The following is a 13,839-nucleotide window of genomic DNA, read 5'->3' on the forward strand; positions in this document are numbered from 1 at the left end:
CAGCAATGATTCAGCAGAGTTCGTTGGCCTTATGGCTATTTGCACTCAGTCTCCAGCCACCCCCAGCTTTCTATATCCATTCCCTAATCATCCTCCTCATCAACTTCCATGGAAAACTTCAAGTTATGAATTTCCGCTGTCTTCCGCCATTCCTTCTCCGTCTCCTCAGAGATCTTGGCTCCCCCTCCTCCAGAGAGTCTCAAAATCGGCTCGTCGGAGTCATTAGGATACCCGGTACAGAAAACGAGAGTCGTAGACCACGAGTCTTTCAGCTCTATGGAGAGATATTCCGCCTTGGGCATGCCTGCAACACATCGCGCAGCCGCCATATAATATTCATTCGCCACATCGTCAACAGGAAACATAGGATGCCAGCTATCTGGTGATCGCCATACGTTGCGGACGACAAGCCGCTTCCCAGAGGGTGACATGTCAGATGGTGTGAGTTCGAAAGCTTTGAGACTTGGCCAGTGAGGCCCTTCAGCTGTGTCTGGCTCGGGTGGCCAGAAGATTGTTGGTTCGATGCTCCCCCCAAAAGAGAAATCTTTCAGACCCTCTCTCTGCGAGAATTTGCATAGTTCTCTACTCAAAATGTCTTCTTCTATCGGCTCAAGAGACATGGCATCCAGTAGCAAGCGTGGACTAACAAAGTAATCGAGATCGAAATGGTGGATGGACGAAGGCAAATCATTCAATGATCTTGCGAGTTCTAGAAAGTTTTATTGTGAGAAATTGCCATTATCTTGAGTAGAGTTGAGTTAAACTTACCATTTCTCTCCTTCAACACAATCTCAGGTACCCTCTCAGACATCAGACGCAGAGTAAGCGATCCCAAACGCGACATCGTACCAGCTATCAAGCAAAAAGAGCGCGGGGAGTAGAAAAAGCGATCAAATCCACGGGATAAGTAGAAACTTCGTATCATGGGCACTTCCGGGAGACATGTATTCAACTCCTCAAAATTATCCTCGACGTGATCTTCCAGTTTACTGAGATAACTGGGGCCTCTTTTAGCCCAGGGTACTGTAACGTTCAAGTCTAGTAGTGGCTCCTCTTGTAAAGGTATTTGAGCGAGTAACTTCAGAAGAGGCATGAAACCCGTGTCAATTTCAGGCCCTACCGTTGGAGGATGTTCTTCATCTGGAGGTGGAAACGAGTAATCAACCCGGCGGAGATATGAAAGACGCCGGGGTGAGAGAATGTTGTTCTCGATTGCATACAAGACGGATTCTGAATTCAACTTGAGCTCGCGGAAAGATGCCTCTTCGATGAGAGGTTGCCATCGGTGAGATAGTGCTGCTAAAGGTGCGAGACAGCGGATTGGAGGTCTGGTTTCGTCGTAAAACTTAGCTGGCGAGAAGTACTCATCTGGTACAAGGTATTTAATGATATTTGATATGATCTCTGGTGCTAGTCGCTCCATTTTGGTGGTGGTGTTGCAATGCGTTGAAAGAGGAGAGTGGTAATCATGATGGATTCAAATGGCAGAAACCAATCGCGGAACGGAGCGGAAAATATCCGTGTCGCTTGTTGGCTGCTGCCTGTTACACGACCATCTCAGTGCATTGACAATTTACGATTCCTCTGGTGAAATAGTTGCAAGTACTTAATAGCTTGATATTAACTCTAGATATTATTAGACAGACGCATCTGTATCTGAATGAACTTGGGCCCATTCCGGCCAAGACTCCAACCCGCCATCTGCATCAAACATCTCTGATCCTATAAAGTTCGGATACAAAAAAGAGAGGTCGGGCGGTAGCAATAACTCTTCTGAATTATAATCAGCACCAGTGTTCTCAGGTAATGCTCCAGAAACGAGAGGCGTTGAAGGCTGGAACTCTGGGCGAAGCTTTTGGAACTGTGCATGTACAATATCGCCTAGAATATGCGCGGCATGACAAGGCAACCCGATTGTCTTAAACCAGGTGATAAGCTTGAATACTGTATTATCCAACTCTGTAGTGTCATAATTGGCTGCTCGCAGTTTGGACTCATACGTGTGAACGATTCGACATAGAGTTAGTGCAGAGAAGCTAAGGATGTGATAAATGTGATCTGTTAAATGGCGAGTCCGATCGTCGGTTGTATCAATGGCGAGATTGATGATGATTTTTGAATGCTTGATCATTTCTTTGAGAACGGAGCTGTGCATAACGGATTTGGGTGATTTTAGGGACTGGCAATGAGCCAGTAGGTGAGCAAAGTGGAAGCCCATTTGTAGAAACTGGGATCTGGGCTCGTCTTGATCATGTCAACATCAATATTCTAGCACATCGAGAATAGACTTACGAAAAAGGACCATCCATTCTTGTTGCCACGTTTGCAGCGCGAGTTTAGTTCCAGCGAGGTCAACCTGAGCAATTCCACATTTGTTGTAAATGATCCAGTAGAGCTGAACTTCTGCTCCCATCCTCGCTTCGTAGTTGTTCACCTCATTCGACTTGACGAAACTGACACATTGGTCAACTTGCGCCTGAGTCAGTAGTGAATGTCTACGAGTTCCAACGCAGTACCTGTCCTCCCGTCAGTAGATACCTCGTCAGAGGATTATTGGTGACTTACTGAAGATGGGCAACACATAGGTGATTCCACAAACACCAAGCATCCAATGAATCGTCGACATGCTGAGATGACCCGGGGCGGATAACGTCCATGAAATGAGGGCTCGCGAGCGCTTGCTGGATCGCATAGCCCGTGAGAAGCCAGCTGTCTATACTCAAGGGAACTTGACCTATAGTCGTCGACCAAAGGCTTAGTATGAGTACGGCTTGGAAGAACTCCAAAGTCTGTGGAACTTCCAGTAACGATGTTGTGATAAGACGCTTCGATTCCTCGAAGAGCCTAGGAGCGAGCCGATCTGCTAGGTTCTGGCTTGTGTGCCGGACGGATATCAAGAAGATACTGCATACTAGCAATGGGGATTTTCGGACTTGCTGGAGGAGTCTGTCTGTTGGAATGTCTTCTGGGAATCTGACCCATCTGCCATAGTGAACATGGAATCTGAAACTTGTCAGTTATTCATCATTAAACCAAAAGTAGTTATAGCTTACAGCCCTAATAGTGAGTGAGCTGTTTGTGGAGAGACAAGTCCTGTTGATATAACGTCTGATTGAGGCCCTGTTTGTGCAATTGCTTGCTCGGGCGAGTGCACTCCTGCATCAGTTGCAGCATCTCGTATTAGAAACACCGGAGCCGGGTCGAGTTCCGCAGACGGTACTGGCACTTCCACCACTGCAGGTCTACTGTTATTAGATGATCCGGCAATTTCATCCAGTTTTGAGTCAAGTTTATCGACTAAAGCGCTGACTGTTCGCTCGAGCCTTTCTAACCTATACGAACAGTTAATGATAACTCGTCGTACCCACGAATATACAAACCTATCATCAACTGAGCTTCTCCTACCTCTAACAGCCGAGTCTTCACGTGCAACGTCTATTTGTTCACGTATGGGTGGTGAGATCGAGCGTCGATGGTGGTTAAAGTCCAAGGAGCATCGTTGAGATAAGGTCTTGCAACGCAAACAAGTTCCATTTGAGCTCCCGGAAGCGTAACAGCGAGTTTTGTATTTGCGGCAAAGATCACATGCTTTTGAAGCTCTACCGGGCCGTATAGGAGGCATATTAATGGCTAGGGATCTGCATGCAGGAAACAAATGCTGGGTATAGATAAGGACTTCAACGGTCTATCGTGCCTTATCAGTACAGATGGCGTGCTAGATCGATCACGTGGAAGCTACGGAGATATAAGTGACACCTTAACAACGACCTCATGAATTCGGAAAATATTCTATCAGGAGATTTATTTGATAATCTAGGGTCTTCTGTATACTTAGGGTCATACGTGGAGAATTCGAGCATGGTTGACAGGTCGGCAACCGATTAGGTGGTTCAAATGGGCCATAGCTCAAGTGTGGAGAAAGGTTGCGTGAAGAGCCTGGCGCTCTAAGGGCCAAGGTCAGCGAAAAGCAGCACTTATAGGACAGCGTTGAAGCCAGTGTGGTATACCAGGACTCCCTTCAATATTGTCCAGATTACGTCAAGTACAGATCTCTTTGGCTTTGGCCTTGAGCAGCGATGCCAGAGTCTAGGGTGGCTGACGGTGGATAAGGTGAAGCAAGGTGAGCAAACAGCCGAAGATCAGCCACGGCCAGCACCCCACTATGGGGACCTTTAAATTTTGCGCGGATCGCGTTCCTCTCTTCTTCTTTTTCTTTTCTCTTTATGACCCTCTTCATTCAAGAAACCGTAAGTCCTCTGAACACGCATAAATACTTGCATTTTGCTAACATCTACCTCGCAGATGATGAGAACCGCGTGTTTAATATGATGCAGTGCCTCCTCCCCGGACCTCGAAACCCTCTGCCTCTCGGGGCAGCTTAAGCGGTTTCGTGGCGAGGTGAGGTTGGTACCATGAAATGGGCGTTCGACACAGACCTTGTTACAAGCATCGGACGCGATGGAAAAAAGCTCTGACTTTTTATGAATGAAAGAGAGGATTCTTGTTTTGGTTCGCGCAACTCGGCTTGCAGAAATTGAACTGTTTTGACAGGTAGGTTTTTGTTTTTTTTTGCGATTGAGGGAACGGGGGAGCAAGCAAGCCTCAAGTGAGGTTTCGCGTATATATATGTACTACGAATTGAATTGAAGTGAACGTTGTCTCTTATTTGTAATGACAAACCTTGTGCCTCGCGACCTGCTATTTTCGATAGAGTGAATGTGCCGTCCCTTGTCTAGAGCTGTATCAGGTGAAATGAGTTTTGGTGAGACATGAAGAAGCGAAGAGATTATCGCACAAGCAACCAAACACGCATGCAAACGGCCACAAGCAGAGTGTGTTTGTGCTACGTAAATGCCCAACGATGCCTCAATTTGCATTCCCCTCAGACAAAAAAGTCCCCAGATTTCTTCATCCTCATGGACCATCACCATCTCTGCAGTGGAGCTATGTTGGCGCAATGACAATCAAGTCCCTCTGAAATGAAAAAGACAAAAGAATCCATGGTGACGACATCATTAGCGTCCCCTGGAATTACAGTGGGAGAGTACTCTGTAGCGCCCGCCCGTATCGGAGTCAACCACCTTTCCGGAGGACACGAGTTTGGAGGGTACATCGTAGCATGACTCAAAGCTGTTGTGCTGTGCAGGTACCTCTCTATCATCCGCATCTCTCAGAATCTCCACCTTCTTGTCCTACAACCACCAAAGCCCAACCTCAAGTCAACGCCAACCCGAACAGCACACACCCCTCCCCTTGTCCTGCCACGCCCCAGAATCGTCCACGTCCCCCGGCGCGGATGCGGACACTCTCTCGTTGTCTCTCTCGGTCAATCTCTCTTTCTTCGCCCAAGACGCCTTCAAGATCTTCTGTTTGCGCTGGTCACTTTGAAGCGACCCGACACGCTCGACTTCGCTCGTCTTCTGCAGCAGCAGCTCGTATCGTCATCCCAGCCTCGACTCCCCCGGATCCCCGGCCGTCAATCATCAGTCACCGTACCCCGTCGCTCGTTGCAACGTCCGTCGTCTGAACTTTTTGTCCCTCCATCGCCCGCTGATTATAAGCTCGATATAGCTCCCAAGCTTCTGTTGGAATCATGTCAAGCTCCTTCGAAAAGTCCGTCAAGGGCGCAACGAAGATCAAGGTACGTGTGCGGTCTTGGCGGCGCGCTCTTGATGAGCATTATATCAGCGGCAATCATGAGCCTAACCAATTTTCCTCGACGGGCGCTGGTTCTCAAGATTCGACTTGGTACTGATCTTGGATGCTATAGAATGCTCCCCCAAAAACGAAATACATCGAACACATTCTCGTAGCTACCCATTCCGGCGAAGCTGGCGTCGGCGAGGTCTTTCGCGCTCTCACATACCGTCTCCGCGATTCAACATGGACCGTCGTCTTCAAGAGTCTAATTACTGTTCACCTGATGATCAGAGAGGGATCTCCTGATGTCACGCTTGCCTTTCTCTCGACGCATCGCAATGTGCTAGCGATTAGCAGCTTTACAGACGGTACGTTCCACACAGGCCGAAAGATATCTGGGTCTGGGCATTGACAGATTGGCAGCACAAATCCAAGGACGAAATATCCGACATTATGCCCACTACCTAGCCGAGAGAGCTCGCGCATACGAGAAGACGAAGACGGATTGGGTGCGCGCTTCTGAGTCAAGACTTGAGAAGCTTTCGGTTGAGAAGGGATTGTTACGAGAGACGGAAATCGTTCAACACCAACTCGAGGCTTTACTAAAATGCGACGTAAGTTGGGACCGCAACGGGCGAGGGAATATTGACCACTGACAATCCCAGGTTATGGAGAACGAGCCAGAGAATGAAATCACCATAACCGTTTTCCGACTGCTTGTCTTGGATCTTTTGGCACTATTTCAGGTTCTCAACCAAGGGCTCATCAGCATTCTCGGTATGTGTGCCCCTCCCCCTCTGTCTCAGCCCGCCACTTTGACTAACGTTCATTTCTTCAGGTAACTTTTTCGAGATGTCAAAGGTGGATGCCGAACGTGCTATGGCCATTTATCGGAAATTCACGAAGCAAACAGACTACGTCGTCCAATATCTGAGCGTAGCTCGTCAGCACGAACACCACACTCGAGTCGAGGTGCCCAAGCTCAAGCACGCTCCCGTTAACCTTGGACGCCAGCTGGAGGAGTATCTTCACGATCCCGATTTTGAGGTCCACCGAAGACAATACCTTGCAGAGCAGGATGTGAAGAAAATCGGTGGAGGTTCAAGCTCGAAGCAAGGAGGTCTCAGCAAGAAGAAGAGCACCGACTTCCCTGAACCAGCGTCCAACAACCCCTTTCCCAAGATCACGGCCTCTTCGAGTGGGAACAGAGCACCTGAGTCGAAACCCCAAGCCAACAAGGGTCCTGATCCCGATCTGATTGACTTCTTTGACTCTATCGAACAGAACCAGACACCAATGAGCATGAATCCCCAGCCCCAACAACAGGCTTTCCAGCAGCAACCGACAGGCATGCCGTTTCAACAAAACGGGTTTGCTCCTCAGCCTACTGGATTTGCCTCCAACAGCCCATTCCAACAACCTCAGCAAACTGGGTTCATGCAACCGCAGCAGCCCCAGATGCAGCAGCCTCAGATCCAACTACAGCCCGACTTCACCGGAGCAGGTTTCGGAGGCTTCACTCCTCAACAACAAGCCTTCCAACCAAGTTCGCTCGCACCAATACCTCAAGATACAATGGCCAGCTTTCCCAACGCTGCTCCTCAAATCCAGCAACCTGTTCAGAACGGATCCCCTCAGGGCCTCCAACCGATGCAAACAGGAAGCACCAACCCCTTCCGCCAGTCCATGCTCATGGCTCAACAAACAGGCCTACCATCGTCTGCTACAACACCCGCTCTAAACCGCCAATCTACAAACCCATTCGCTCGAACATCACCGCAGCAAAACACTTCTCCTTTCGCCCAAGCTTCAAACTCGCCTTTTCAATCACCCGCTCCTCAACAACAACAACCTGCTCTTCAACCTACACCAACCGGCACAAACCCCTTTGCTCGCAACTCCACGATGCCAGCGCCAAACCAAGAACCGCGCCCACAAACTGCCGGCGCTGCTCTCGCTCCTCAACCCACCGGTACTACCAACCCCTTCCGAAACGGCGCCTTTGTCAACCACAACACAGGCATGGGATGGCAAGCCAACCAGCAGCCTATTGGAGGAGGCCTCGACCAACTTCCCACAGTACCTGTATTCCCTCGTCCTGCTCAACAGACACCCTGGCAGCAATAAGATTATCGAAGCAGCCGTTCCAAAACCAAACAATCTTATCTTACAAGCTCAAATCAAAGACATAATTCGCATCGCGTTTCTCCAACAGCGCCCTTTTGTTTCCGTTTCTTGGCTGTAACAGCCTCCCTTTCCATATAGTAAGCGAGGCGTTTTCGGGGGATGTGATTCGAAATGAGGATTGCGAGGCCACAGGGTGAGCACACAGGAGGATTCAGTATCCTTTCTGACATTGCCCTTCAATCTTCTCCTGGTGATTTTTCCTTTTGGATTAGTATAGTAGCAGTCATACAAAATACAATTATCATCAAATTATTTCTCTGTATTCACTGTGTCTGGTGTATGTTCTCTGTAGCCATGGTATCGTGTCATTTTTTTTACCATCTTCAAAACTCCAGTTCCGTTATATCCCTCAGTGTCTTTTTCCAAACGCCCAAACTCCAAAGCTATGCCCCTGTAAACGACGAAAACACTAGAACGGATCATCGACGTCCATTCTACCCCCCGTATCTCCCGTCATAGCAGCTTCTTTCGCGCCCGCTGTAGCAACACTCTTCTCAACCTTCTCCTCATCCACAAACACACCCAGCCCTGAAAAAGCCTCGAACAAAGCGCGAGTGAGGTACTCATCAGGACTGTACCCTCCAGCCTTAAACTTGGGCTTCGTCCTTGTCTCCTCGACCCACTCGTTGCTATACAGCGCCAGTTTCTCCGGCGAAAGGTCCACACGCTCTGGCATGACGCGCACGCCGCCGTACGGATCGTACGGCTTGTTCTCCACCACGGCTGTCTTTTTCTCGCGCAGTCCTCTGATAGAGAGACCGCTGCTTCCCGCGGCGCCGAGTGCTGCGTCTCGCTTGTTGTGTCCTCGTTTCTTGAGCATGATCTTGTCCATCGCCTCTGTCGCGCGGCCCGTTTCTGCGCTTTGTAGCGAGTCGAGCATTTCTTCACGGAAGCGCTTGGCGTTGGCCTTTTCTTCAAGTTCTTCTTGATGTTCACGTAATCGTCGCTGCCGAGCTTCTTCCTCCTCTGCTGCGATACGACGTTGACGAGCATCGGCTGTTTCACGCGCAAGACGTCTGTTGCGCTCAATGTCCGCCTTGTGCTTCACCTCCCACTCCCCAAGTTCCGCCTCAGCCTTCCTCCTCTGCTCATCGGTGCCATAGACGAGATCACACGTCAAAACCTCCACCCTCTCCAGGTACTCATTGTAAGCATCCAGCGTCTCAAAGTCCTCCTCAACCTTATTAAACACCGCCGCCACCCGTCTCCGGATATCGACTTCCCGCTCCACAGCAAGATCCGCGAAGAAAGCAGTCTTGAAACCGCGAAGCCGAAGGGTTTTGTGGCAGCCGGCGTAGGGACATTGGTTGGGGCCGTCTTTGAAGATTCGCTCGACGCAGGTCTTGCACATGCGGTGGTAGCACTCTGGGTTGATGCGGAATTCCATGTCACGGTTGAAGTAGCGTGTTGTCTTGCACACGGGACATGTCTCGTCTTGGTCTGGCGGTGGAGGCGCGTTGAGATCTGTGGCGTGGCGTATTGAGACGCCTGCGCGAGACATTTTGGCTGGCTAGTGCACGGGGTGTGCGGTCGAGTGGAGGGGCGAGGTTGTCGAGAGATGAAGAGGAACTGAATGACTTTGTTATGGTGAAGAAGTGATTAATCAGTGGCTACCTTATCAAATGTTGGTTCTGCACGGCTGACGAGACGGGGGTTACAGGCTTGCCGGGGAGATTCCCATTGGTCAAAGCTCGGAACGGTATGGCCCCACCTTGTAGCTGCCCCTCCATGAATTGTCAGCCTTCTCTCATAACCAACAGCTTCCATCGATTTCTCCCCTCAGGACATATCACAACCGCTTCAAAAACATCACCATGGCCGATAACGGTGAGTACCATTCTAATCACCCATCCCATGGGTGTATATAAACAAATTCACCGTCAACTATGAGCGTCACATGTACTGACTCTCACAGAACCTACACCCGCTGAGACCGCCGCTGCCAACGCAAAGGAGGCCGAGGAGCAGGCTGCTCTTCCCTACAAGTGGACTCAGACCATCTCAGAGCTCGACGTCACCTTCAATGTACCCGGAAACCTCAAGTCGAGGGATCTCGTCATTACTATCAAGAAGCAGAGCCTACAGGCGGGTATCAAGGGCCAGGATCCAATTATCCAGGTATACACATCAAACTCAAGTCACATCTCATACACCAACTAACCCAACAACAGGGCGACCTCCCCCACGCCGTTCACGTTGACGACTCTACATGGACGCTCAGCACCAACTCAGACGGTACCAAGACAGTTGAGATTCACCTCGACAAGGTGAACAAGATGGAATGGTGGGCGCACGTCGTCACATCCGCTCCCAAGATCGACGTGACCAAGATCCAGCCCGACAACTCCAAGCTCTCAGATCTCGACGGTGAGACCCGCGGTATGGTCGAGAAGATGATGTTCGACCAGCAGCAGAAGGAGAAGGGTCTGCCTAGCTCAGACGAGCAGAAGAAGGCGGATATCCTAAAGAAGTTTCAGGAGCAGCATCCCGAGATGGACTTTAGCAAGGCCAAGATCCAGTAAAAAAGTACATATGACGAATTCCCCATTGAAGAATTAAAAAGACGTTTCAGTTCGTTACTTGTTGTGTTATTTTTCATCTTGTTTCTAGAGCAATTGCTGCGCGCTCGAGAAAGGCGTTGAAGTTTTTGACTTGTTGGAGCATACCGCCTGCGGGGCTCGATGAGCTGGCTTCGTCTGTGATTCGTGCGACGAGAAGCTCGAGGTTAGCCAGATCGGCCTTTTTCTCTTGGGCGCGCGAGAGTTCAGGGGCGTCTCGTCCCCGTTCGACTGCCATGTCTATGTCATGCATGATAGCTGAGGTGTCGAGTCGATACTGATATGATTAGCTGGTGTTGCATCAAAGAAAAGCAGTAGACAACTCACTTTTGACTCTTTGGTGTCCTCCTCGTGCTTAATGCGTACAGCATCCATCTTGAGTGCTACTTGTTCCCTCTCCGCCTTGAGGCGTAATATCTCTTCTCGTAAAGAGAGCTTCTCTCGCTGTACCAAACGAACTCGCTTCCGTAATGATTGCCAGTCCATTAGGTGAATTGACTAACTCATCAGTCTCAATGCGTCCCACGCAGGGCGAAACCACTTACCAATTGTAATAACCGAGACGTGAGCTCCTCCTTATACGCCTCAAGTGCCCGTATCTTGATACGACATTCCTTCTTCTTATCTTTCTCCTCGGTGTTCTGCAACGCTTCCAAAAGCTTCGCTACCGTGCCGTCGATGACTTCTAAGCAGGCCTGTGCAAAGACATCTACCGCCGTGACTCCAGTTGTTGTAAAAGGCAGATCAGCCGCAAGATGATCTTCTTCTTCATCGTCGCCCTTGATGAACTTCTTGACGTTGACGAAGCGCTGAACTGTGACCTCGATAACTGAGCCATCGCTGACTCGGCGCTCTTTGGCAGCTTGTTTCGTCCTGCGGACCTGTTTCGGCAGTGGCTTCTCTTGCGTTGTCCCTGATTTCGATTTCGTAGGCTTTGGTTTGGTGGCTGGTTGTTTCTGTGTCGCGGGACTTCTTGATGGCCGTCCACGACGTCGTTTCGCTGCTGGTTCTTCTTGCTCTTCTTCCATTTCTTGTTCATCAGGCTCAGCGACTGGTGATTGAGATGGTAGACTTCTTCGAGGCCGTTTTCTTCCAATTGTCTTGGCCGCTTCAACTGCATCGATGGCTTCCGCTACCTCTTCCTCATCCTCCCGTGGTTCCTCCTCCACTACGGGCTCCTCTTCAACTCCCTCCACGTCAGGTTCTGCTATTTCTGTAGCATCATCCGATCGTTCATCATCCGCAGGTGCCTGGTCCGCTCGATTTGGCGAAAGTTCATCCTCATCGTCATCTTGCTCAGCAAGCCTCGAAGGTCGCCTTTGTGATAGTCTCGACCGAATTACGGCAGGACCTTCACTCCGTCGCACCTTGCTGACCAGCGGTGATGAGGAAGGCGGTGCATCGTCCTCTTGTAACGTCGTATGTAATCGTGTAGTTGACGATATGGCTTCGCTCGTGTGTACGTCCTGTCGCTTATTCGCAATATCTTGCGCAATCTGTTCCAGTGACCTACGGCCAGCCCGTCGTTGCGATGATTGTTCGGATGGTTCATTATTCGGTAGCGCCGGCAACTCAACTTCAGCTTCGTTCTCGTCCGGTGCTTCGACTTCTGGACTTGGTAATTCAGGTTCTGGCTGCGGCTCTGGTTCGACCTCCTCCTCGGGTTCTGGTTCCGGCTCCTCTACAACATCAGGACTCGGCTCTTCCTCTCGCGATTCACCTGTTGTATCCTGCGCGCCAGATTCCTTAGATGTTTCTGGCAAATCGTAGGGGTCTCTCAATCGAGGCGATCGTCTCCGTGCACTTCCTTGCGCTTGTGCGGACGGCGGTGGTTCGTTATCCAATCTTCTCCTCTTAGCAGAAGTATTTGGTGTTCGGCGCTCCGACGATGTGGGTGGTGCTGGCGCAGGTGCGGCGGGAGTCGAGCCAGCTATGTTGAGGCCAGCGATGTCGAGGTTGAAGGAGTCATCTTCGATGTTCGCACGCCTTGAATCGCATTAGCAAAGACGCCTTGAGAATTATTAGGATCGGTTCATACTGGGCACCTCGTAGACGCTCGTTCAGCCGATCAGCGCGGCGCTGTTGGCCTATTCGTTGTGTTAGCGACTTGATCATGCTTGATGGTGGGAATCATAGTTGACATACCTGTGGCCATTGTGGGAAATAAGCGCACCTATAATTTCCACTGCACATTCAATTTGATCCAAGTTCAGTGTTTAGGTTGAATGCGCTTGTGGTGTTGCAATTGGGCGTTTTTAATTGTGATGTTGATTGAGCAATGTTTGGATATGCTTGTGACGCGTGGGGTGAGACGCGTTCTAAAGCCGCGGGGCATCGAAGCAATTAATTGACTGATGGACCAAATTGGACAACCAATGATTATCTACAAGACTTAGACTTGAATCTGATAGTACTACGACATAGGTAGTATTCCGTGAGTTTTTCTGTCGATAATAAATTTGTCAGATCTGCATAATTTCTCCCATCACAACCTACCATGGGGATTTCTGCTCTCTACCAAGTAAACAAAGACCCAAGACTTTTATAAGACGGCCAGCCGTCACTAGCCGGGTATCATTAGTATTCTATATCCCTTTCCAGTCTATCCATGGTATCCATTTCCTGCTCCATAGAGCCGAACGCCTTTTAAACACGCCTCAGTCCTATGTACATATAACAGCTGAGGCCTAGTTCATGGGAATCCACTGCATCTTTTCTGTGTCGAATCGGTGACTAAACCCTTGTCAGTTCTCGTGGACACGCATATACGTTGCATCGGAAGATCATACTCATGGTAATCAGTCCTCGACAATGCTCCCTTGCCGTATTCCGAAGCCAGGATCTCCTTGTACCTGTATGGAATCTTGGCATGAACACCTTCAAAGGTGGTGTCCAGTAGAGGAAAGATGTACTTGTCCTGCCATACAAAGCTTTAGCACAAGGCAACGATCATTGCCATATACACAAGTACGATACGCACCTTGAACTCGTGGTCATGCTTGTCGTACATGACTCCGTCGCCCATCTCATGCCCAGGGTCATACCGCGCCGCAGTGATGTCAATAAACAGACCATTCTGCATATCGATCCACCTTGCATCAATGAAGTTCATGTAATCATCCCTCTCACGATATTTATGGTACGGGTTGATCTCGAGCTGAAAGAAGCAGCCCTCCGGACAACCATCGTACTGGTAGTAGTAGATGGTCATGTTATGATAGGCAGCGAGGAAATACATGTCTGCCTCAGTAACTGAGACATCAGCGTCTAAGTCCCATGGCATGACCTGAGAGAATCCTTTCGGTTAGAGTGGACATGTGAAGTTATGGATATCCGTTATCTCTCACCTTCTTTCCCCACCACCAGCCGAGAAGGGAGCCATGCATTAACCAGGTCTGGACTCCCAAATCTCGAAATGTGGCTAGATATGTCTGCATGAGGACTTTGATGCCTG

At 49.7% G+C, this 13,839-nt stretch overlaps 6 protein-coding genes across 6 annotated transcripts; 2 read left to right on the forward strand and 4 right to left on the reverse strand.

Moving 5' to 3' along the window:
• Positions 1-83: 83 nt before the first annotated feature.
• Positions 84-1,423, reverse strand: J7337_003645 (uncharacterized protein; the record flags this gene model as incomplete). The annotated part of the gene is made up of 2 exons (XM_044821360.1): positions 84-709; positions 769-1,423. 2 exons carry the CDS (start codon positions 1,421-1,423, stop codon positions 84-86), a joined length of 1,281 nt encoding a protein of 426 aa, XP_044682693.1.
• Positions 1,424-5,593: 4,170 nt separating this feature from the next.
• J7337_003646 (uncharacterized protein) lies at positions 5,594-7,767 on the forward strand (the record flags this gene model as incomplete). The annotated part of the gene is made up of 5 exons (XM_044821361.1): positions 5,594-5,641; positions 5,771-6,008; positions 6,076-6,254; positions 6,306-6,417; positions 6,479-7,767. The coding sequence occupies 5 exons, from the start codon at positions 5,594-5,596 to the stop codon at positions 7,765-7,767; spliced, it is 1,866 nt and encodes a 621-aa protein (XP_044682694.1).
• Positions 7,768-8,236: 469 nt separating this feature from the next.
• J7337_003647 (uncharacterized protein) lies at positions 8,237-9,328 on the reverse strand (the record flags this gene model as incomplete). Its single annotated transcript, XM_044821362.1, has 1 exon — positions 8,237-9,328. One exon carries the CDS (start codon positions 9,326-9,328, stop codon positions 8,237-8,239), a length of 1,092 nt encoding a protein of 363 aa, XP_044682695.1.
• Positions 9,329-9,641: 313 nt separating this feature from the next.
• Positions 9,642-10,349, forward strand: J7337_003648 (uncharacterized protein; the record flags this gene model as incomplete). The annotated part of the gene is made up of 3 exons (XM_044821363.1): positions 9,642-9,654; positions 9,743-9,945; positions 9,999-10,349. 3 exons carry the CDS (start codon positions 9,642-9,644, stop codon positions 10,347-10,349), a joined length of 567 nt encoding a protein of 188 aa, XP_044682696.1.
• Positions 10,350-10,422: 73 nt separating this feature from the next.
• Positions 10,423-12,540, reverse strand: J7337_003649 (uncharacterized protein; the record flags this gene model as incomplete). The annotated part of the gene is made up of 5 exons (XM_044821364.1): positions 10,423-10,662; positions 10,713-10,829; positions 10,931-12,371; positions 12,424-12,472; positions 12,531-12,540. The coding sequence occupies 5 exons, from the start codon at positions 12,538-12,540 to the stop codon at positions 10,423-10,425; spliced, it is 1,857 nt and encodes a 618-aa protein (XP_044682697.1).
• Positions 12,541-13,072: 532 nt separating this feature from the next.
• J7337_003650 (uncharacterized protein) lies at positions 13,073-13,668 on the reverse strand (the record flags this gene model as incomplete). Its single annotated transcript, XM_044821365.1, has 3 exons — positions 13,073-13,118; positions 13,175-13,302; positions 13,366-13,668. The coding sequence occupies 3 exons, from the start codon at positions 13,666-13,668 to the stop codon at positions 13,073-13,075; spliced, it is 477 nt and encodes a 158-aa protein (XP_044682698.1).
• Between the last annotated feature and the right edge of the window lie 171 nt (positions 13,669-13,839).

The sequence above is a fragment of the Fusarium musae genome, chromosome 3 (genome assembly GCF_019915245.1).
Source record: "Fusarium musae strain F31 chromosome 3, whole genome shotgun sequence".
NCBI classification, from domain to species: domain Eukaryota; kingdom Fungi; phylum Ascomycota; class Sordariomycetes; order Hypocreales; family Nectriaceae; genus Fusarium; species Fusarium musae.